Source organism: Dromiciops gliroides, chromosome 2 (assembly GCF_019393635.1).
Source record: "Dromiciops gliroides isolate mDroGli1 chromosome 2, mDroGli1.pri, whole genome shotgun sequence".
Taxonomy (NCBI): domain Eukaryota; kingdom Metazoa; phylum Chordata; class Mammalia; order Microbiotheria; family Microbiotheriidae; genus Dromiciops; species Dromiciops gliroides.
This window is the reverse complement of record NC_057862.1, coordinates 439,390,928-439,415,234: the sequence shown is the minus strand read 5'-3', so window position 1 is coordinate 439,415,234 and position 24,307 is coordinate 439,390,928. Positions and strand designations below refer to the sequence as shown.

The window sequence follows — 24,307 nt, the reverse complement described above, 5'->3', positions numbered from 1 at the left end:
GTATAGATAAAGAGGGACCTTTAAAAATATCAAACAGTATATATCTAAAACAAAAACAAGCATATTATGCAGTGGGCATAAGCTAGAACCTTTACCAATAAATATGAGAACAAAACAAGGATGTCTGCTCTTTCTACTATTCTTTGATATAGTCTGGAAATGCTAGCAACAGCACTAAGAAAAGAAAAAGAACTAAAAGGCATAAAGATAGGAAAAGAGAAGATAAAACTACCCATCTTTGCTGATATAATGATGTATTTGGAAAATCCTAGAGAATTAGCAAACATAGAGACAAAAGTTTCAGCTAAATTGCAAGCTACAAAATAAATCCATAAAGATCAAAAGCATTTCTATACCATAACAAAACATCACAAGCAATAATGGAAAGAAATTCCATTCCAAACAACTACAAAATGCATAAAATATCTGAAGATCAACCTACTAAAGGACACAAAAGACTTTTATAGATTTAATTACAATGTGCTCCTTAAACAAATAAAGAACATTTTAAGTAGTTGGATGAATATTCAGTTCATGGCCATGCCATGCCAATATAATAAAAATTACCAATATTAATATAAACTTTTAATGTCATACTAATCAAATAACCAAATTGATATTTTGTAGAACTTGATCAAATAATAACATAATTCATTTGGAAAACAAAAGAACCAGAATATCAAGGGAAATGATGAGAAATAGGGACAAAAAGGGAATGGTGCTTTCAGGCCTCAAACTATATTATAAAACAGCAATCATCAAAATAATCTGGTATGTGTTTAAAAATAGAAAGACATGTTAATAGAACAGACAATACAAGGGAGAGTCAGAAACAATAGAACTCAATAATCCAGGGTAGAAAATACACGGTGAGCTAAAAGCTATGATGTTTTGATAACTTTTTGAAAATAATCTTTTCTTTTTTGCCATTTATGAGATTTGATTTTCATATGCAATATAAATTCATTTCCCACATATGCTGTATATGATGCTGTTGTGTTGTAAATTAAAAACAAAAAATAAAGGAATTATTAAATATTGAACCCCCTTTGTGACTTTTGGTTTGCCCTGTACAAATCACTTAGGAAAAAACTTCATTTGATAAAAATTGTTGGAACAACTTGAAAGCAGAAATAAGGCTTAGACCTAAGATACCACATTCTATAATATATTCTAAATGTATATAGGACCTTAATATTAAAGATAATGTTATAAAAATTAAAAAGAAATAGATCATATAACCTCTTATTGCTATGGGTAAGAGATGTATTCATAACCAAATGAGAGATGGAGGCAATTACAAAAGATAAAATAGATAACTGATTACTTGAATCTGAAAAGCTTCTGCACAGACAAAATGAATTCACCTATGAAAAGAAATGATGTGGTTGAATAGGGAAAAAATTTTTGTATGAAGGTTTCATATTGAAGATATGTAAATAATACATACATACATATGTGTGTCTGTATATATCTATATCTCTACATATCTATATTTAAATATACAGATAGATAATCTTTGCTAATAGATAAGTGGTCAAAGGATTTGAACTAAAGAATAATTCCAAAATATTCACAATCCTATTAAAGAATGCTCCAAACCACTAAAAATTATGTAAATGCAAATCAAAACAATCTTTAGATTTCACTTCACACCCTGTAAAATGGCAAAAATGATCCTCCCACCCCTGCAAAATCACAATATTCAATGGTGAAGGGGTTTTGGAAAGATAGGTACACAAATACAGTATTGGTAGAGCTGTGAAATGCTACAACCATTCTGGAAAATAATTGGTGATTAAATGTTCATGCCTTTTGAACCAGACACTCCATCACTGAGTTTGTAAACTATATACACTGAAATACTGATGGTAGCACTTTTTGTGATAGTTAAGAATTGAAAGCAAAGTTGACTCTTATCCAAGAGGAAATAGCTAAGCAAATTGTGGTACACAAATATAATAGAATATTACTGTTGTAAGAATTTAAGTGTGACAAATACAGAGATGTATGGAAAGAACTATATGAACTAATGCAGAGTGAAGTAAGCAGAGTGAAGAAAACAATACACATAGTAACCACAATAATGCAAATGGTAAGAACTACACACTGAACAATTAAAAGTAAATGTAGGGGCAGCTAGGTGGCGCAGTGGATAGAGCACTGGCCCTGGATTCAGGAGGACCTGAGTTCAAATTCAGCCTCAGACACTTAACACTTACTAGCTGTGTGACCCTGGGCAAGTCACTTAACCCCAATTGCCTCGCCAAAAAAAAGTAAATGTAACAAAATTATAAAGATCAAGCAGGTCTCAATTGATGAGATAGGAAAGGATAAGGGGCAGTTAGGTGGTGCAGTGGATAGAGCACCAGCCCTGGAGTCAGGAGTACCTGAGTTCGGGTCCGGCCTCAGACACTTAACACTTACTAGCTGTGTGACTCTGGGCAAGTCATTTAACCCTGATTGCCTCACACTGAAAAAAAAAAAAAGATGTGAAAGGATACCTCCAACCTACCCCTTCATGGAAGATAGAGGTTCACAGATTACATATGTTTTCAGACTTTTTCAATGTATTGATCAATTATAGTGATTTTTCACCTCTCTAAAAATATACTTTGTTAAATGGGATGGCTCTCTATAAGTGTGAGGGGGAGAGTTAATTGGGATAAATATGATGATGTAAGAAAGAAAAGATGTCAATAAAAGTATTTTTAAAGCATAAATTTTAATTATTAGTGTTTTGTTTGAGAGAACAACATCATAATGAAACTTTATAGGAGACATTTTCAAAGTATTAATTGAGCTTGATGGACAAGTCAATTTTATAGTTTTCAAAAGAATTTATATTGTTTCATTTTTGTGTTTCAGAATTTAGCATTTAACTTCTATCATATAATACTTACTGTCAAAAGGAGTCCTGAATGGCCTACTGAAATTATTTCTGTATATAGTAAATTCATAATTTTCTTTTCTTTAAGACATTTAAAAAATTATTTTAAAAAATAATCCCTACTCTACTATAATCTATTTATTTTATAGTTGGGCAAAGGTGGCCTAGAGAGGTTCATTCACTTGCCTGTTGGTGGCAGACATCGAACTCACATTCCATTGCCCTCTCCAGGGCTCTTTACACTGTCATATACATAACTATAACCACAGGAACTACACAGATGTGGAAAATTTTTGTCTTGCCTCCCACAACCACCAATAACTGGGCTGGCTTATTTTCATCACTAGTACCATTCTACCTTCCCTTGACTTATATTAGTTGTTTCTTAAAATCCACATTCTGTCTCCCATCTCCTCTGCCTCCTAGAACAGGACTTCTTAAACTTTTTCCACTCACAACCCCTTTTTATCCAAAATTACATGACCCCAGGTATATAAAATAGGTATACGTAACCTTTTGCTGTTGCCAATTTTTTTTGTGATCCCACATTCAGTTACATGACAGGTCACAACCCATAGTTTAAAAAGTTTTGCCCTAGAATGCCTAGCTTCCTTCAAAGGTCTGGTCAGGTGTTGCCTCCTTTGGAAAACTTTCTTGATTTTCCCCAATTATCAGTGCTTCCTTCCTACTGCAAATTATGCTGTATTTACTTATATGTGTATACTTTGTAACCCAAGGTAGAATAAAAGCCCTTGAAAGTCAGACTATTTCATTTTCAACCCCAGCATCCTATACATAGTAGGCACTCCATAAATATTCATTGAATTGAATTGAATCTCATTATATTTCCCTTCCAATACTCTGAGATTCAGTCAGACTAGATTACTTATACTTTCACTTTCCCAACTCCATGTTTTTGTTATTCCCTGTGTCTGGAATTGCATCCCTTATAGCCTTTCCCAGTCTTTAACCTGCTCTATGAAAGCTGCTCAAGTTTCATTCCAACCTTTTAGCACCAACCTTCATCCTCCCAGGCCTCCCCTAGCACTCAGTTAATGCCTCTTTTGTGCCCTTGTCATACAATGTTTTGTAATGTGGTATTGGTGTGCATGCCTTATCCTCCTCCTAGAGCATAAGGAGGTCATGTATTATGGAAAGTTCAATTCCCATTTATTTAAAGCAAGAGACAGAGAAATTGGGGACAAAAACTACTCTTTTTAGTCCTATAAAAACTGCTTAGTTTTAGAGCTTTGTTGTTTGTTCATTTGTGTTTTTTTTCATATGTGAAATGTTACAGCCTCAAAGCTTCCAAAACCAGACCCCACCTTCTCTTTCTGGCCTTATTTCTCCTTTTCCCTACACAACCCTATACTCCTACCAGAGTGGTTTCTTCACTTTCCCCTGAATATACATTGCATATTCCTACTGCCAGGCCTTTGTTAAGAGTTTGCCTGCCAGAAACACCTTCCCTCTTTTTTTTGTATTGTTACAAGTGCTATCTTCTTGGCGAAGCTTTCTCTGACTGCTATAGCCATAGAAATCTTTCCCATCTACAAAATTACTATCACGTCTATTATCTCTTTCCTAATACTTGACATTCCAAATAATATGCTTTGTACTCCTGAAGGGATATATTACCTTATATTACAGTTACATGGTAGCCTATCTTAGCTTCCCTTCTAGACTATAAGCTTGTTAAGGACAGGAACTGAGTCTTACTCATTTTGCAGCTAGGTGCTACAGAGCTTAAAGAACTGGGCCCGGAGTCAGAAACACTTGAGTTTAAGTCTAGCCTCAAGTACTCACTAGCTGTGTGATTCTGGTCAAGTCACTTAACTCCTGTCTGTCTCAGTTTTCTGCAACTATGAAATGGAGATCATAATAAGACCTGTCTCCCAGGGTTGTTGTGAAGATCAAATAAGATAATATTTGTAAAGTGTTAGCAAAGTACCTAGTACATAGAAGACTCTTAATAAATGTTTGTTCTTTTCCCTTCTCCCCTCTGTATCACCCTCAGCCCTTAAGTCTTGAATGATTTTTCTCTCATTTACATATCACTTAATGACTATATCTATATATACATACATACACACAAATGTATAATGAATTTCAGAGCCAAATAGAAATGACTTTTTTATTATCCATGACACCTTTCTCCCTCTGTTTTTTGTTTAATGACTGTAAGTTGACTATTCAGTTTTATGGCTGGAGGCACACAAGCCCACACAGATCACCTGCCATTTTCTTTGGAAATTAATGTCTAGGACTACAAACTGCCGTTTTCCCCTCAAGCCTCAGCTTGCCTAGATTTGGCTAGATTCCAGCCTCTGTTGCCAATTCTGAAGGATTCATTTTAATTGGCAAGACGCCTGCTGAGCTGCCTGTGTTCCATCCAGGCTGCAGAATGAAAATTGAGAGAATGGTCACTGGCAGAGACACCAATCCCTATAGGAAGTAGCTTTAGAGAGGAGCCAGGAGACTAGAAGTCCATAGCTAAACACTTCTGGTTCCCTTAGTGACAAAGGGGGTTTGGGAAAAGCCCAGGCTCTTCACATACTTCCTTGTTCTCTCGGATCTGGTAGGAACTATTTACAGATTCCCAAAGCTGCTTATCTCTCCAGCTCAGCCAAACCCAATAGAATCCTAATTCCTCCCCTAGAATATTAATTTACTTTTGATCTCCAACTGAATATTGACAATCACACATATTCTCCAGATCCAAACTGCCTCCCCTCTGGAACGGTCCTATCCCTGGTAGGAAATGGTAGATTTGGAAAGTCAAGATCCAGGTAATACAAAACCTAAATCAGTTTGGAGGCCAAAACATCAATAATAATACCCACCACTGGGGCGATCCCTTACCACATCTCAACTAAAATAATATTAAACCAACATAACATTCAACACTAATAGAATTTCTTTCTCAGCTGGGGGGAGTATAAAAATTCATTCAATCTATAGATAAACTCAATATTTCTTAATTAAATAGAATAATTTTTAGGTAAAACATATTCCCTTAGGACACTTTTCAGAGACCAGACCTTGTATTCGACTGTACTCTATGGACCTTTTATGGACAGATGGTTAGACACCAGAAGGGAAGGAATAAACCCATTGCTTTTATTTGTAAGCACTGCAGGAAAACTTTTGCTGGGCCCAGACAGCTGGTCTGGGTCCTGGAATTTGAGTATTAACATCTGGGTGGTGAATGCATTACATTTGATTTAGCTGGCACTAAGGAGTGACTAATCGGTGCCTTCCATATGGAGAAGAAAAAATTAAAATAAGCACTGCAGATTATCCCATAAGAACTATTCCCCATCCTCACACATATTGGGAAATGATCACTGAGGGTTAAGGTGAAAGGAACAGAAGATGGAGAGAAATTGGCTGATGCTTACAAGGCAAACCTCAGTTACCTGGAGGGAAGGGGAGGGAGGAGAAGAGAGTCTTGGAATAGTCAATCTCTTGAGAATTTAGGCAGATTCCAACTGAAAGGGGGAAAACAGATCTCTAAATTATCAGATTTTTTTTTCTCAACTTCCCAGGAGCCCTGAACAAACTGGGCAGAAAGGAAGCAACTTATTTATTTCCTTTGGGAACCTGGTTAGCTAGGAGTTTGTGATGACGTCTGCTGAGCTGTGTCTTTCTTCTGCCCTGGAGGAGAGACTTCAAACCCAACAGGAAGGAGGCAGGAAGGGTTGCTGAAGAGAGCAATAGCTCAGTCCCAACATCAGGGGCTCCTTATCACCTTTCCCCATGCATATTCCTGCACAGCTTTGGGGCTACCTTTTCCTTTCCCAGCAACAGACCAACATAATTGGTGCGATGAAATGAAATTGGGACTCACTACCTGCTCTGAGTATGATTCCCATGCTGATTATTGAAATGATAGAAATTTTTTAAAAGCCAGAAAGAGCACATGAGGCAAAAGATGAGGAAGTCATGCAATTTGCTAGTTAGTTAGCCTGAAATTATCTTTTCTATTCATTCAGGCACCCAACAAACATTTATTAAGTGCCAACTGTATGTAAGGGAAGGGTAGGGGCTGGGGATAAAAAGGCAAAAAGCAATAGTCTCTAGGATCTTCCATTTTGCTGTGGTCTCAGGCAGTCCTGAACACAGTTAAATCAACGTAGAATACATACAAAGAAAATATAAAGTAATTCGATGGTACAGGGCACTAAAAACTGTGAGGATAAGAAAAGGCCTAATGTAGGAGATGGCCCTTGAGCTGACCCTTTAAGGGAGCTAAGGATTCTAAAATACTTTCATGTCTGGGATATGCCTTTCACATCCAACTTGTCAGAAGGGGCTTCAAACCAGACTGAAGCCATTTAGATTTGTCTGTGGAGAACTGAGATGTCTAAATATGTGATCCAAGTAGGCTTCAGTTTATGTGTATTTTCACATTTCAAGAATTATCTATAAATTAAATCCCATTTTAGGGAAACCTCCTCTATTTTACCTAGGAATGAAGCCTTTAATAAAATGAACTAGTTAACAACACTAGCTAATTTATCTTTGATATAAATGTAGGTTCTCGTATGTTTCTCTTAAAAAAATTTTATTTATTTGTTTATTTACTTATTTACTTACTTTATTTATTTATTTGGTTTGTTTGTTTGTTTGTTTAGCAGGGCAATGAGGTTAAGTGACTTGGCCAGGATCACATGGCTAGTAAGTGTTAAGTGTCTGAGGTCGGATTTGAACTCAGGTCCTTCTGAATCCAAGGCCAATGCTTTATCCATTGCACCATCTAGCTGCCCCCTCATATGCTTCTTTACACAAAGTAAAGTCTACTTCTATTAAGCAATAAACTTGAATGGGGTAAGATAGACTAGTAGGTACAAATCACACTATTTTTGGTGGGGGTATGTGGGGGAACAGACAAAATGTCGCACATAACCAAATTCTGAAGATGTCTTTATTTCTTTTTTTTTTTTCTCTTCCTGGGATTTATTTAAACGTTCAAGCCCTTGGTTCAGAGAGACCCCAGCAAGGAGGGCCTGTTGGTCAGGATCCAAAGGTCAGGCCACTACACAGCAGCAAACGTGTTCTGCCACCTGGATGTCAGCACCTCAGGAATTCTGGACAAATGTGGCTAGAGGTGGTGTCCACTCAGGGCCTCTGGCCCATCTTCTTTAGGGTTCGGTTGAGCTCCTCAAATTTATGGATCTGTCGGATGAAGAAGTCTCCGTAGCGGCGGGCCACCTTGGTGTCAGCAATGTGGATCATGTCCTTGTCGATGTAGAAGTCCACCTCCGAGGCTGACTGGAACTCCCCGTCCAGGGCCGAGATGCCGCTCGTCCACACCAGGTTCTTCATCTTGTGCTTGAAGACCAGCAGCTGGATGCGGAACTCCTGCTCAGTGAGGTCCAGGAAGCCGGCCAGCTTGGCCACGGGCATGGTGGTGTAGAGCTTCAGGAAGCTGCGGATGGTGGAGAGCTGCGCCTGCTGCTGCACCTCGTCCGCAAACACCTTGAGTTGCTGCAGGAAGGGCTCCTTGTGGTAGTTGGGGTGCACGTTGTCGTAGTTGGGCACCACTGGGGACAGGAACTTGGGGCAGGCGTAGCTGAAGAGCTCCTCGTACACCTGTGGGTCCCCTTTCTGCATGCGCAGCATCTTGTCGCCGTACTTCTCCCGCAGCTGCAGGTGGATGCTCTCGTCGATGCGCATGGGGTACATGGTGAGGGCGATGGCCAGCAGCGCGTGCATCTGCTCGTTCTGCTTGTTGATCATCTCATACTTGTACGTTGTCCTCTGGAACATGCTCTTGGTCCTCTGGATGTAGAGCAGGATGTTGGCAAAGACACGGATGGCGTCCTGATACCGGCGCATCATCAAATAGGCAAAGCCCACATAGTAATAGGTGGTGACCTGGCACTCGGGCACCCGGGAATACATGCTCTTCTTGTTGAGCTCAATGTTCTCCAGCACCTTGATGGCCTGGTAGTAATCCCCCAAGAGGGAGTGCAGCCGGAGCAGCCCGACCAGGCTGAAGTAGCCGAGCATCTTGTAGAGGGAGTGCCGGCCATATTCGCCAGCCACGCTCTCGGGGTCACCCCCGCTGGTGTAGACCTCCAGCTGCCGGTTGATGTTGGATTTGTCTACCAGGGAGTGAAGCACATTCAGGACGCTGTGGACGTTCCAGATCTTGGGGTTAGAACGCAGGAAGTCGATCTCCTCTTCTGACTTTTTGGCTGTCTTGCATCGGTATTGGCTTAATGACTGGAACTGGTAGATGAATTCATCGATGATATCCCACAGCCACTGGTTGGGCAGCTCGAGGGGGGCAGGGCCATCAGCATTGAGGATGTAGTTGAAGAGGTTGCAGTAGTTGTAGTAGGACTCAAACCTCTGCTCCAAGGAAGGCCCACCACTGACTTTGGCATAGATGTGTCTGTAATACAGCTCCTTATACAGGATCAGGAAGACAGCATCATTGCCAACTTGTGGGGCGATGGCCTCCGCTTCTGGCCAGGGAGTGTTCTTGAAGAACCTTTCAGTGAGCTTGGTCCAGCTGTTCTCATAGATGTCCTGGATCTCGTAGACCTTCTGATCAATGACATCGCTGGACACCCGGCTGGCCTGAAGCTCATAGACTTTCTGGTCAATAAGGTCGGAGACAGTTTTGTGGAAATATTGGATAAAGTTCTTGATCACCTCAGGAATCACTTGGTAGGTCTGCTGCTCATACTGGCGTTCATAGGCCAGGTCCTGCTTTGGGTCTCCTGTGTGCATGTCATAGTCGCCGGGGTAAGCGTAGGGATCGTATGCACCCTCGTTGTCATAATCCTCGGACGGGTAGGACATGGCGGCGGATTAGAGACTCGGCTCAGAGAAGGAGCGAGCAATCGTGCTGCGAGCGCCGGCCGCCGGAGCCTGCGCAGGACCCCCGGAAGCTCAGATGTCTTTATTTCTGATGGAAAAGTCCCACAAAAGTCTTTTGGATTCAAGATCTTTCTAGATAGTTTCATAGGATTATAAACTTAGAACTTGAAGGAACCTTAGAGGTCATCTAGTTATTTTATGGGATACCTAGATGGTTCAGTGGATAGAGTGCTGTGTCTATAGTCTGAAAGACCAGAGTTCAAATCTGACCTCAGACATGTACTAGATGTGTGACCCTGCGAGAGTCACTCAACCCTTGCCTGTATAAAACTGGAGAAGAAAATGATGAACCACTCTCCAGTGTCTTTGCCAAGAAAGTCTTATGTACATTTGGTCCACAGGAAGAATGAGACATGACTGAATAACAACAACAATAAAGTCATTTCATGGATGAAGAAACTGAGATCCAGAGAAGTTAAATGACTTTTTCAGTTATACAAGCAACAAGTGTATGTGCTGCAACAGACTGATTTGCTAGAACCACAGATGCAAAGAGGCATTATGGCATAATGGTTAGAGAACTGGCCTCAAAACTAGGAAGACTTGGGTTCAAGTCCTGCCACTGGTATATATTGGCTTCGTTATTTAACTTCTCGATGTTCTAAGTAATTTGCTCCAACTACAAATTGCAGAGAAAGGGCCAGCCCTTTGTTGAGGGAATTTCTTCACGTGAAATTTCCCTCTACCAATGGAATCACAAGACTATTTTCTGTTCCCTATAGACTCAAAGAATGACATAGCTGAAACTGATGTCAGAGCTCAATACCTTATTATATTAATGAGAAAACTGAGATCCAGAGAGGGAAGATTACTTGCCCAATGCCACACAGAGACACAGCAGGGAAAATAACCCAGAGCTCTCATAGTCCAGGCCTCTTCCCAGAGCAACATGTAGCACCCTAAGACAAATGCAAATACAGAAACCACAAAAATACCTCTTCTAGCACTGGGAGGAGGGGTAGAGGGGAGGCATTATGGGGTAGAAACTCACTTGTTGTAGAGAACAATGTCAGGCCTCCAAATGAGCTCTGAAGGGATGCGGATTGAGGTCACATTTTCATAGTCCATTGGGTCCCAGCGAAGCTTGTAGTCTTGCCATTCCTATAAGCACCCATATGCCCCAGAATCAAACACAATAAAAGAACAAGATGGTTAGAAGTGGAGAAGCAGGGCTGGGGATAGGGGAAGGAGGCAAAGAGGGCAATGCATGGGGGAACCAAGGCTCAGCCCTTTTGACACACTCACCTGCTTCACCCACACATTAGTGGTCATCATTTGATTCTTTTCATCCTATTAAAAGAAAGGGGACATGAGAAAGAAGGTCATTATTTTTCTACAGAGCAGTGGAAGACCCTTAGTGAACCATTTGATTTTCTACTCCCTTCTTCCCCCATAAACTCAACAACACAAGGGCCACAAGCCTACTCTGGGACAGATGTAAAGAGAGGCTATATTACCACCTGTGGCCACACAACAGGCCCCCAGAGGACCCATAAGCAAACATCCATTAGGTGGTAGCAGGCTACCAGAGAAGAGGAGAGTGAGTTTAGGTGTTTTGTCCAGAAGAGATTCTATAAACCCTTCAAATAAAGGCCTCTGAGACAGACTTTGCCAAACCTACAGTAAACATGGACTTTGCTCCTTTATTTGGTAAATATTATATCATGAACCTAAAGTCTAGTCGAGAAATCTCTGTGTTAAACTTACAGGCCTTCCCTATTATCGAGTCACCTTCCTGAACCTTCCCACTCAAACCAGAGGAAAAAGGATTCTTTCCAAGCCTTCAGACCATGGTCTGTTCATGCTTCCAGATAAAGATCTGTCCTCCCTCTTCCACTCCTTCCCCTTGCCTTTGATTGTTGTTCCTTTTAAAAAAATTCTATCTTCTCTTTTTATGTCACCTTCCTTTCTGAATATATTCCTCCCCTGTTATCCTACCTAGCCATTCATGCCTCATTACAATTTTTTTTTGTGGGGCAATGAGGGTTAAGTGACTTGCCCAGGATCACACAGCTAGTGTCAAGTGTCTGAGCTCAGATTTGAACTCAGGTCCTTCTGAATCCAGGGCTGGTGCTTTATCCACTAGGCCATCTAGCTGCCCCCTCATAACAAAATTTAGAAGGATAATAAAATCAACTGAGCAAAACTGACCAACACATCAATTGAATCTGACATTGTATGCAACCTTCCACACCCACAGTACCCCACATCCATAGAGAGGGAAGTACATTTTCTCATTTGATCTTCCATATTAAGATTAGCGCTGAGACATGGACATACAGAGAATGAATTTGGATCCTGAGGAAAGGCAGGAGATGAAGCCTGGGAATCCAGATGGTACTTGGGAAGACCCTCTTTGTGTCTGAAATCTCTGGGGCTGAGAGTTACTACCACTGGCCACCAATGGATGCCTTCTACAAAGATGCAGTGGTAGGAATTCTAATTCCAGAAATTTGAGTCATGAAGAGGCAGTGGCAGAGTGCTGAAGGAGGTCCCATAGGGGGAACCACATGGCCCCACAAGAGAAACAAACCACAGGGACTGAGAAATAACAGCATCCAGGGTTGGTGGCAGGGTGTCAAGAGTTTCTGGATAGAGCCTCCAGGAGAGAAGAGTGAGCAATGACATAGCAAGAGAAGTGACAAGAGCCTGAGCCACAATGTGAAGGATCAAATAAGGATCTTGCCCTCCACTACTACAGTCATCTAGGTTCAACCTTGTGATTCTAACGAAACACTCTGCCTCATGCTTCTACTCTTGTTTGCTCCTGGAAGCCTAATCATTTGGGTTATCTCTTCTCCAACGTAGCCTACAGTTATACAGACCATGCAGGGGTAATTACAAAGGGTGAATGACTAGCAACTACAAGCACAAAATTCCTTTTTGGGGGAGGTCCCAAACCTTAGGGTAATCTCATAGGTCTGGTAGGATTCATAGTTACCCAGAGGAGGTGGCAGGAGTGGGGGATGGCTCAGCAGAAGATGAGAGGCCATCTGTGCAATTCTTTTGCCAAAGGGTGGTATTGAGTTTGGAGGACTACATAGGCCCCTAAAGGGAAGGGGAGTCATCTTGGTTGTTTATGTAATTCTGTAAGTCCTTTCAGTATCTTACATTTTCTATGGATTGAAGAAAATTGATTGATTGTCCTATATCTGACAAAATTAACAAGTGCTTATAAAGGATCTGAGAACTCTATGTACTCATAACTGTAGAGCCTGAGACATATTTTGATGTCTCTAGGGGGAACAAAATTATTAGGTTTCCAGAGGTAAATCTGGGTAGGGGCATGAACCAGAATGATTCATTAGAATCGAATTAGAGTCGAACTCAGTTTGTATAAAGCCAAGTCTTAACTTAGCTCAAAGCTGAGAAACTTATCAACTTCCAAAACTTTTGGTTGTCCTTTATTCTCAAGGAGGACCAATGACATCACAAAGGTGACTTGTGAGTGAATTGGATTTAAGTGAGGCAGAGCTGCACCAAGTCATTAGCTTGACACTCCTCCAGAGTCACCGAATTCTAGCGGCAAGACAAAAGTCAAGACAATTGGTGATGACCCGGGATGCAGTGGATGACCTTGGCCTTCCTAAATTAAGGCCTTTCCCAGGCCTCAGTTTATCAGGTCAGGGTGATTGGATACTCAATGACCCTCGCAATTACATTAGGTTAAAAAAGGAAGGCAGAAGAAATCTCTATTCCCCTAAAACAGCGAAAGGTCTAATTTTCCTATAACCAAAGGGCCTCCCCATTTATCAGGGGAAAGCTTAGGAGAAGAAAGGACTCATATGAGTAAACATTCCAGTGCCCTTATGGCATTAGGGGAATACTTGGACAACAACATACACTTAGTTTCTACTAGCAAAAGAAATCTTCATTCATGTCTTCACTGGGACATTTGGGATCTTTACTAAAAATCTGAATTCCAGTTCCCTTTGTCTCATCTGCGGTAAACAATGCTCTTCCACATAAAAGTCATGATTTCCTCTCCCCTCCTTTGTTCAGTTTCCTGTCACTGCTCTGAGTTTGACTTTCCATTGAAATACCCGCAATCCTGCTTGAATACCTCAAATCACTCAGAGAAAGGGAGATAGGTAGACTGATGGAAGACTAAAATGGTGCTGGAAGCTACATGTGAGGAATGAATATCCATGATACATTGCTTGAGGGAATGCACAGAGCCCACTTCTTGTATGCAAGATCCTTTCACATTCTGGACCTCACCCTCCAGCTGCTCATTCCTGGAGATTTCCTTTGCTCTAGTAAAAATGCATTCCCTGGCACAGATGGCAAAAAAATCAAATTCATTCTAGTGCCTAAAAACACATTGGTGATCCCGTAGCATAAACCTGGGTCTTTTAGCATACACTGAGACATTCACAGACTCAGACAAACACACAAATGAACATGCACATTTATACAGTCACTCATTTATAGTCACAAAACTCATACGCTAACATATGCTAACATGCTCACATTTACATATGCATATATTAACATTCATATGTTAGCACATACAACAGTTGTTTACACTCATAATAACATTCACATGCTGACACAGACACACATAGAACCATAGGTCTGTCCCCCTCATTTTACAGAGAGGGAAACATCTGGGGCCACTTTTAAACATCCTGCTGTATGTCTTGCCACCAGACCCAGACATCTCTGAAGGAGAGAGTGAGGTTGGTAACCTTGTACAGCCCTCCCTCATTTAAATCCAATTCACTGTAAGTCATGACATTGTCCTGGTGTCATGATAGTCTTCAAGATAAGGAAACTAAGGAACAGAAAGGTTTGGTGGATTGCCTATGATCACACAGTAAATCTGTGAGGTAGGATTTAAACTAGGTCTTTCCTACTTCAAGCTCATCATTTCATCCCCTATACTATTTGACTTCTCATTCACAATTAAATGCTCACTTACACTCATGCTAATGCTCACATGTTAACCCACAAACAGAATCACATGTTAACACATGCTAATACTCACACATACTCATTCACAAACACTCAAATGTTCATTCCCATATTAACTCATGTTCACATACATGCATACATTTACATAATATTACACACACTCACCAGCATATCCTCAGATATACTGTTTGCCCACCCCGGTTTTGTGCCCACTGTGTCACATCAAGGGGTGGTAAAATTAGCAGTAAATAACTGCATATATAAATAAAGTGAAGTCAGGCTGGGGAATTTTTAATGCAACTTAATTAAATTATTTACTGCCTGCAGGCTCTTTTCTGTCATAACAGGCATGGGTGTGACTGACAGAAAATGCTGGGGACACAATGTGGTTTCTGCCAACTGAAAATGCTGCAACAGACCCGAGGATTGGTGAGTAGGGCATAGCTCCCAGAGGGCTCTGATGTCAGGGATTCCAACTAGAGTAGAATGCTTATCCGTATCATTTTTCTCCTTCACAAATTTTACTGAATTACAGTGGCTGTAATGTTCATAACTGACAATGAGATAATTCCTCACCCCTCTCTGTGCCCTTTCTGCCCCTACCTAATCTTACCCCTGAGTTAATCCAGCCTCAAAGGCTCTTGGAAACAACAAAATCATAGGGTATCATGAAAAGCCCTAGATTTAGAATGGAGAGCCTAAGTTCTAGCTTGTGACTAAGTGGAGGTGAGATATTAAGTGAATCACAAACTCTCTGGGCCTCAATTTCCACATTGTAATATGGGTATGGTAACATTTGCACTACCTACTTGGCCTTCCATCAAAGTCCTTCTCTGATGCCTCATCATTACAAGTTTTGAAAGTCAATGCCAGTAAAATTTAAGTTTTGGAAGGTCCTACCTAGATATGTCAGGCCTATGATGTTGTCATCTGAAGACCAGCCTGACTAAGTTTGGAACACCTCACTGGAAGGATGATCACTGAGTGATAAACTGTTGGGGCCCTGACAATTCACAAAGATAATTTACTAAGGGAACTATCGACTGCATCAGTGGAGGGAACATACATAGTAGGGAAACCATAGATTGTAAAAATGCTGAAATAAATACCAACCTGGAAATGATGTGAAAATTAAATGAGAAAGTTCTTTGGAAAGTGCAAAGTGCATCTGCATAAAGTGTTAGCATATTGGGAGCCTTGGGTAGCAAGAATGAGGCAGCTGCCCTTTGCCAGAAGTCACTTTCTAGCCCAAGGTGGAGTCTACACATATCAAAACAGGCTTTATGAATAGGACACCAAGTTCACAGGCACCGATGTGGTACAGTGGAAAGAGATCAAATTTTGGACACAGAGGATTTGGGTTCAAAGGTTGCCTCTAACATGGTGTAACATTTGTCAAGTAATGTTGGGCTTCTAATCTCCCTGGGCCCCAGATTTCTCATATGTAAAATGAAGAGATTGGATGAGTTGGCCTCTAAACTTCCTCCCACACCAGATCTGCAATCCCATGGTCCATCTCCTAGCAGGGTAATCCAAGCAGGGGAATATTTTACAGAAACAATTCAAGGAGACTTTGAATTCCATGATGCTCTGATAGTACTAGATGGCCAGCTCTCCATTTTTGCCAGTGCAGAGTGACCATATAATATTTCATGTTTGCATATTGTTATATACTTCCCAAATCATATTCACATACATTAACCTGTTTGACCCTGGCAACAGCACAGGGAGGAGACAGTCTGATAATATAAGGCATAGAGAGCTGGCCTGAGACAGGAAGACCCACCTCTGATATACACTAGCAGTGTGACCCTAAGCAATTTACTTAATCTCTTAATGCCACCAGGAAGTTCTTTACAACTATAAATTGTAAAGCAGTTGCTATCTATATTGGTCAAGTGAGTCTCTGTACCCTGAGTTCCTGACACCAATGACATCACAAGTCTGATTTCCCTCATACTTGCCCCCACCCCCATAGCCAATAAAATGGCCTGGTGATATAGTCAGGGCACATAGTAATATTTCCACTTGAGAGAAATAACTGAGACCCAGAGAAATGAAGTGATTTGCCAAAAGGTATATGGGTAGGAAGAGAACAAAGATCAGAGAGCAGCTCCCACACTACTGTTTTCCCTAAGGATCTTCTAAGAGCCATAGGGTTTGGCAGGGAGGAAAGGGAGCCTAGCTGCATATTTTCCACTAATGACCAATATTGCACCACTTTTTTTTTTTTAACAGGCCAAACCTGAGGGGCCCCAGCTGCCAGGGCTGGACCTCTGGCAGACACTGACAGCCCTGGGAAGCTGTGGCAAGAGGGATTGCCACTCTCTGTGCTGTCTGAATATTAAATAGACAATTTCGCCTATTTAAAACAATATTTTTGTCATTGTAAATCTTTGACTCAGAATTTTATGAAGGAATCTTAGAGATCCTCTAGTTCAATCCCTTTATTTTTACAGATGAGGAAACTAAAGAATCTAGGTCCCTTGTTCTTAGGTGGTCTGAGGTGGAGAAATGGGAAGAGTGAGATGGTGGAGAGGGGTGGGGAGTCCTCTTCCAGTGACAGATCCCAGAGGAGGAGACAGACAACCAAAGGGGGCAGGAGAATGTGAGGAGATGGAAAAGGGGAAGAGACAGGGACAAAGAGATGTAGTAGGATAAGGGATAAGAAAAGGAAAGACAAGGAAGGGGAAGGTTAAAAGAAGAGAGAAGGGAAGTAGCTGTAGAAATTTGAGATAACATGTGATAAAGAGAATACTGCTAACAACTGGCCCATCTCCCTTGAGTGTGCAATCCTCTATTTTGCTGGGTGGAACTTGGGAAGGCAAAGACCTCATGCAAGCCTGTCCAGGCCACTAGAGGCAGCTAGCTGGCCTAGAGATTCTGTGCTTGATCCCTCTTCTCTGATCATTCCCTGGGAGGACAACACAGAGAGCGGCTAAGTGACCTTGGCCTAATGGAAGGGATTGATGCTGACATTGAGCAGGAATTCATTTTTCTTTCACACATCTAGGTAGCATTTCTCTGACTAGGTAGTGAGCTCAGAAAATGAGAGAGCACATAACATTTTTTGCCTAAACCTGGCTGCTCTCTCTCCTCTCTCTCTCTCTCTCTCTCTCTCTCTCTCTCTCTCTCTCTCTCTCTCTCTCTCTTTCTTTCTGTCTGTCTGTCACTCTCTCTGTTTATCTGGCTATCTGTCTCTGTCCCAGTCTTTCATTTTCTGTGCCTCCATGTCTCTGTCTCTCTCTGTCTGTGTCTCACTGTGTCTCTGTCTCTGTCTCTCTCACACACACATACATTCATGTACATACACACATCAGCCTCATTTACTTTGTTCATATACTACTTGTGTGACCTTGGACAAGTCATTTCACTTTCTCTAAGCCTCAGTTTCCTCATCTGTAAACTGAGAGGTGGGTACCTCTAAGGTATCTTCTATATGATGCTAGGCATTAGTCCATATGCCTCTGTATGTCTGTCTGTCTCCAATTAACTCCTATCCCACTCAAAAGTTCCTACTACTCATCTAAGACTTATTGTCTATTCTTTAGGCAGGGTACAAATCATGTCTCCTTGACTAGAATATAAATTCCTTGAGGGCAGAGGCCATGTCATCTCTTCCTAAATCCCATATAAAGCCCAACTTACAGAAAGTGCTCAATAAATACTAAATAAACTGAATTGCTGTCCTCTAAGTGTCAAAGAGACAATACAAGGCTATGCCCTTTTGATTCCTGCCTGCTGCAGCAAAACTCAATCAAGAAAAAGTTATATTTTCTAATCTCTCAAAGATGTGACCTTTGCCCCTGGGCACTGCCTAAACATAACCTTCATCTTCAAATCCTCAGTGACTGACTGGTACCTAAAAGGGAATACCCCCCGACAACCTATGATTGAGAAAGTAATATCTGGGACTGCTCCTCAACCCATGAAGATCCCATAATATGAATAACATCATTACAATGGCTTCCTTCCAGACCCCTTTTCTAGTTCCCACCCTAGCCTGAGCTGGGCTCAAACACAAAGCTCTAGGCTCCACAAGAAGAAGATCTTTTTGGAAAATCAAAATCCATCAAAACACTATTATTGATCTTTCCATACAGCTAATAGACTAAATTCTAATAGCAGGGCTGCTCTTAGGTCCAGCATTCTGAATTATTTAGATTTGCCACAATGGGCACTAATTTGAAAGCTACCTACAGGTAGGCCAGGGAGCCTGGCCTCAATTTATATGATTATGGACTTAGAGAAAGTCAGAGCTGAAAGGGGCCTTTAAACATAAACTGTTGGAACTGAAAGGGACCTTAGAACATAGACTGTCAGAGGTAGAAAAAAAATTAGACATGGTCTCCTCATAAAGGTCACAGGTTTTGCCATTGTTAGGGACTTTAGAAATCATCCAGCACAACCCCATAGTTTTAGAAATGAAAAAACCCCCAGAAGCCCAAAGTTTTCTATTCAATAAACACATTAAGCACTGTTCTAGGTGTCGTGTGCTCAAGGTTACAGGCAATGAAAAGAGCCAAAACTAGAAGCAGGTCTCCTGACTCCCAATCCAGTGGTAGAGGCAGGTGCTGCTGCCACACTGCATTTCAGAAATCTCAGTACAGAGATTTCTGTGTTCTAGGCTGTATACATTCACCATCCACTCAGATTGTCAACCCTAAAAGTGGGCCCACAAAATGGAGCTGATTAAACCTACCTTGAGAATTAGGAACTTCTTAGTATCTGTGACCTGGCCCATGCAATTTCAGCCCTTTGGTGTTCCATGAGGAACACAGCTGCCACCCATGACAGTAACAACTCTTAGTCATCTCTCCGTGACTTGCAAATAGTTTTTCTTTGTGTCTGGTCTATTCCATTAGCATGGATAATTGAGAACCAACTACAGTATCTATAGAGCTTAGGTCACTACTCAGTCACAATCTGGCACAGAATTTGCTGAGGGTTGTGTGTTCTCAGAGCAATGGAGTCTCTGCAAGCCTTGAAAGTAATAGCCCGCAACAGGCCAGTTACACATTCTTGTCACAGGCTTGCATTCATTTATGGCAGACCTAGGTTGCTATTCATATTATCCGAAGGAACTATTCTTGTCCCTCCCTGACAGGAGAAGGGATGGGTTGCACCACACTCCCCCCTGCTGCCTCCTATGGTCAGTGGCATGGATTTTTGAGATGGCTGGGGGTTAATGGTCAGTCTGTGGCTGAGTAAAAAAGAAACCCTAATTGGCCCAGGCAAGCATTGAACTAATGGTGACATAGGTGGCATCAATGCAGTGTGGCATTGCCCTTACATGACTATCTACAGTGGTACTTCTAGATTGGCCTTCTCCTGCATTGTAAGAGGCATAGTATAGTGGAAACTGCACTACACTTGGGGTCATGCAAAATCTGGGTTTGAATCCCACTTAGTACTTATGATACTTAGTGATGTGATGATGAAGGATTGCCTCCCACTTAAAGGATAGGTATGGTAGTCTGTGGTTTCAGCACCATGGATAGCCCCTAGTTGAGGAATTTCCTAAGGCAAGTGAACACATTTTCTGTGACTTCACAATGTTAGAATTTCCTAGACCTAGAGCACTGAGAGTTCAAGTGATTGGTTCAAAGTAATATAGCCGGGTTGTCCCAGAGGAGAGATTTCAAAGGTAGCTCTCTATCCACTCTTCAATGCCTACAATACCTACATCCCATGATTATTGTGATGATCAAATGAGAGTTATTTCTCAAGTGCTTTATAGATATTACCCATTATTGTTCCCTGGTTTCACCTACTCCTGCCCTGAGAAAAGGTGACTAGTGACCAGTTCTAGGAGTGAGTCACTATGAAACTGAACAGAACCTCACATTTAAAATCACACCTCAGTAAATGTTTCCACTCTGTTTTCTTAAGACACCATCCAATTAATGGGCCCACATTTTGAAGAGCCTCTAAATCTGGTACTTATCTGTGAGGGATGAAATGGCCCTATAGGACAAAAAGCCATTACAGGAATTTTTAGTTCCATAAACCCAACACTGCCAAATGTTTGCTGTCCAGACCCCAATCTTTCTTAGCAGTGACAGAACCTACCACATCAATGAGCTGAGCAATGGACAGTCCAAACCGGACAATGACCACATCAGAGATGTTGGCCACAGGCCGGGACCACTTGTTGTAGCCAGAGAAGAGTTTCTTCAGCAGTCTTTCCTCAGCATGGGCACGAGTCTCCACATGGCCAGATGCTGCAGAGACATGTAAAACAGAGCAAATCTGGGGTGAACAAACACCAAGAGGGGGCTGCCTATTGGAAGACAGCTTCAGATAAAGACAATTATTCTGCTATGGAGAGAAGTGGGGAATGCCTATTTACAAGCTGTGTGATCAAGAGCACATTAGCACAACCTATTTTATATGGCTTTTCAATTTGTAAATTATAAAATACCAAATGTGTTCTATTTTGTTCTCTTTTTTCCTTTAGGGGTGGTTGTGTGTGTGTGTGTGTGTGTGTGTGTGTGTGTGTGTGTGTGTGTGTGTGTTCAACTAGACTATTAGCCCCTCAAATGTTCAGGGACTGTTTTCTGAACACAGGCATTGACATGAAGTGGTGGGCTCACCATTGCACAGGAGTGGCTGGTGGGAGTAAAGTAAAGGTGTATTCCATTGAAATTAATTGAAGCCTCATGGGCTCATTTTAAGGTTAGTATTTCCTCTCTGCCCCTGGAAAAGAGAAGAATACAGAGAGATTTGCTTTACTCATTCCAGGCTAGTTGGGGAAGGCAATGAGAACTAAAGGGGGAAACTCAGGATCCCTGATGAACAGAAGATGTAAATTTCAAGAGGAACCTGCTTAGCTTCCAACATCATCATCATCCCTTGTATTTGTAAAGTACTTTCACATAACTTCATTTTATCCTCACAATGCTTACCCCCCAAAAAAATCAGGGCACACATTGTTATTCCCATTTCACAGAGACATTGTCTTGCCCAAGGTCATCAAGGCAATGATAGAGCTATGACTAAAACCTCCAAGTCCCTCATATCCACTTCAGCACTTATCTTCCCCACCATCATTAACACCATCCAACACTTTTAGAGCCCCTCCACCCAGAAGGAAGACGGAAGAGTCTCTATACTCCATTCACATTTCAGAGGACATGAGAAAAAAAGATATTCCTGGCAGTGCTGAAGGATCCCCTCTCCTCATAGTTCAGAGTCTATACAAGACATGGGCAAAGGGAAGAAAAGAGATACCAGGAGCTAAAGGGTAGGGATAGGTGGAAGGGAGTTGTCGACCTGGAGCCAGGAAGAAAGTCCATACTCCAGGCATGCCTAAGGAAGCTGGAGGGGGGCAGGGGAAGGGAAACAACAAGGAGGGGAATTGAGGGGAACTCCGTGACAGCAAGGGTGAGATGATGGCAGAGGATGTGGAAAAGGGAGAGAAGGGTTTGAGCAGTCATTGACAGTCATCCCTTCTTTCTGAGCAGAATGGGGAGAGTATTGAGAAGAGGGTATTTGGGAGTCACAATGGGGCAACAGATTGGGGATCAGGCGTAGGAGGCTTGGGAGGAGCTTATGTCAATATCCAACAAAGCCAGAGCTGGTATGAAAAAAAAAAACAAAACATTTTCCTCCTCCCTCCCTCTCCCCCTGTCTCCACCCCCCCCCAATCTCTTCCAAATGCCTTCAATCCCCCTACTTTAGCAAACGATTTAACCCCTTTTCTTCCCTTTCCCCTAGGTGCAAAACCAAAGGTCCAACAGCATTTCCTTCTCTCCTCCCACTCCCCAAAGCTGATGGCGGGGGTGGGGGGGGAGGAGGGGGGGCAAGGTTCCCTCTCTGTTATTTTGCAAAGACTAGCCAAGGTGGGATGGAACCTGAGACTGCAGGAGCGCTATGGTCCCACGGTGCTCCCAGAGTCTAGACTCCATCGGCTATTTCTTGGGGTCAGGTCTTGGGATGGGGGCACATCTAAGGGCCCGGAAACTTACCGGGCAGTAGAAGAACTCCCAGGAGCATCAGTCCCCTTAGCAGCAGCAGCAGCAGCGCCAACCCTCGGGGCCCCTGGAGCCGCATGGCGCACCGAGCTGAGGAGCCTCTAGACCTGGGCGTCTCTGGGCTCCCCCGCACCTCCCGTTGTCTGGATCTCCCCTGAGAGCAACTTCATGCCCCTTCGGCGCGATCCCAGGGCGCCCTCCACGGGGCAGTCTCCGAACACCCAGCCCAACTCCCCACCGCCCTGCAAAGCTCCGCCAGGAGCCAGCTGTCCCTCCCTCTGGCCAGCCGCCTCTTCCAGGGGCTGGCTGGCTCCCGTCGAGCAGCGGCAGCTCAGGAAGGAGGGAGGGAGGGAAAGAGGCAGGCAGGCGGAGGCTGACAGAGAGCGGGACAGAGGGAGAGGGAATGGCCCGCCAGGGCTGGGCGGAAAAGAGGTGGCCGGGACTGTGGCTCTGTGTGTTTAATCCGCCTGGACCTGCCCGCCTCCTGCAGGAGAGGAGGGGGGAGCTGCGGGGGAGGGAAGGGAGGAGGGGGAGAGAGAGGCCGCAGGGAAAGCTGGAGGAGGGCAGAGTAGCGGGCCTAGCTTTGCCGGCTGGCGGCGGGAGAAAGTTTCCCTCTCCTCCTCCTGGGGTATTGGGAGAGTTTCCGAGTAGAGCTTGGCTTTTCAGACCCGAAATCCTCAAGGCACTAGAACAGAATTTGGGGAAGCCTGACTGGAAGTGTCTTTCCCTGAAGACACTCCCTACCCAGTCCCTGACGCCACAGTCGAGCTGGAGAACTGACGGCTCTGGTGAAAGGCAGGGGAATGGTCTGGCTGACCTTTGGGATAAACGCTGGGGCCCGCCCAGTCCGCAAAAATATCAGCCAAAGAAGAAGCCTTAGATTGTCCCCTACTATTACATTTGGGGGGAGGGCATTGCTGTCGGACCTTTGGTTTTCAGTTGGGGGGAAGAAGGGATTAACCAGTTTTCTAAAGAAGGGGAATTAAAGGCATTTGGATTGGGGTAGAGGGGGACCGGAACAGGGGTGGGGGAAGGTAATTTATTTGTTACATTTTCAGCAAATATCCCAGGTCCAGTGCTGTCACTGCAGTTAACCTCTGTCGTTTCTAGGACGGATTTAGCAAACCTTTTACGGTCCATTGGTAGAAATAGGAAAGGGCCAAGCTGGTTGCCAGTCTGTCCACTGACAGCTCCTTAGAAGGGGGCGGGGAATGCCCAGTGAACAAAGAAGAGACCCATTCCCCTTGGTTTAAGGTGGAAGATTTGCAGTCTTTCTCAACAATAGTCCTATCTAGTGCAGGACCTAGCTCACTGGTCTTTGGCAGCAGCATCTCTACCTGGCCAGGGAGCTAAGCTTCTGAGAGCCACCTTTGCTAATGACAGTGTGAGCTCCAATCCAAAATCTGAGTTCCTTGGATCCATTCTCCAAAGCTTCAGACAGGAAACGACAGGAGTGGATGGAGTAAGAACACCAAGCAGTGTTGTTCCAATGCAGTTATGGGCACCTGATAATACAAACCCCTTCCCATTTATACTGAACTCTGAGAATTGGGAGTTCTTCAAATCTTTTCTGAATATCTCTGTGTGTATACACATTAAATACATACATTTATATATACACATATATGTA

The 24,307-nt window shown here is 42.7% G+C and overlaps 2 protein-coding genes across 3 annotated transcripts in view; both read right to left on the bottom strand.

Annotated features, from left to right (window-relative positions):
- CHRNA4 (cholinergic receptor nicotinic alpha 4 subunit) overlaps positions 1-23,431 on the bottom strand; it is a 57,846-nt gene extending 34,415 nt beyond the window's left edge. Inside the window, exons 1-4 of the mRNA XM_043982180.1 lie at positions 22,672-23,431; positions 20,774-20,925; positions 11,030-11,074; positions 10,776-10,885 (exon numbers count right to left, since the gene is read on the bottom strand). Of these exons, the coding sequence (XP_043838115.1) occupies positions 10,776-10,885; positions 11,030-11,074; positions 20,774-20,925; positions 22,672-22,756 (392 nt within the window). The 5' untranslated portion in view covers positions 22,757-23,431. The remainder of the gene's footprint in view (positions 1-10,775; positions 10,886-11,029; positions 11,075-20,773; positions 20,926-22,671) is intronic.
- LOC122740242 (eukaryotic translation initiation factor 3 subunit L-like) lies at positions 7,825-9,786 on the bottom strand. 2 transcript variants are annotated; one of them, XM_043982183.1, is made up of 2 exons: positions 9,416-9,492; positions 7,825-9,335 (listed from the first exon to the last, which is right to left on the bottom strand). In XM_043982183.1, the coding sequence occupies exons 1-2, from the start codon at positions 9,490-9,492 to the stop codon at positions 8,012-8,014; spliced, it is 1,401 nt and encodes a 466-aa protein (XP_043838118.1). In that variant the 3' UTR covers positions 7,825-8,011. The 2 variants fall into 2 exon arrangements, with proteins under 2 accessions (XP_043838118.1, XP_043838116.1); XM_043982181.1 differs by having other exon boundaries at positions 7,825-9,786.
- Positions 23,432-24,307: the final 876 nt, after the last annotated feature.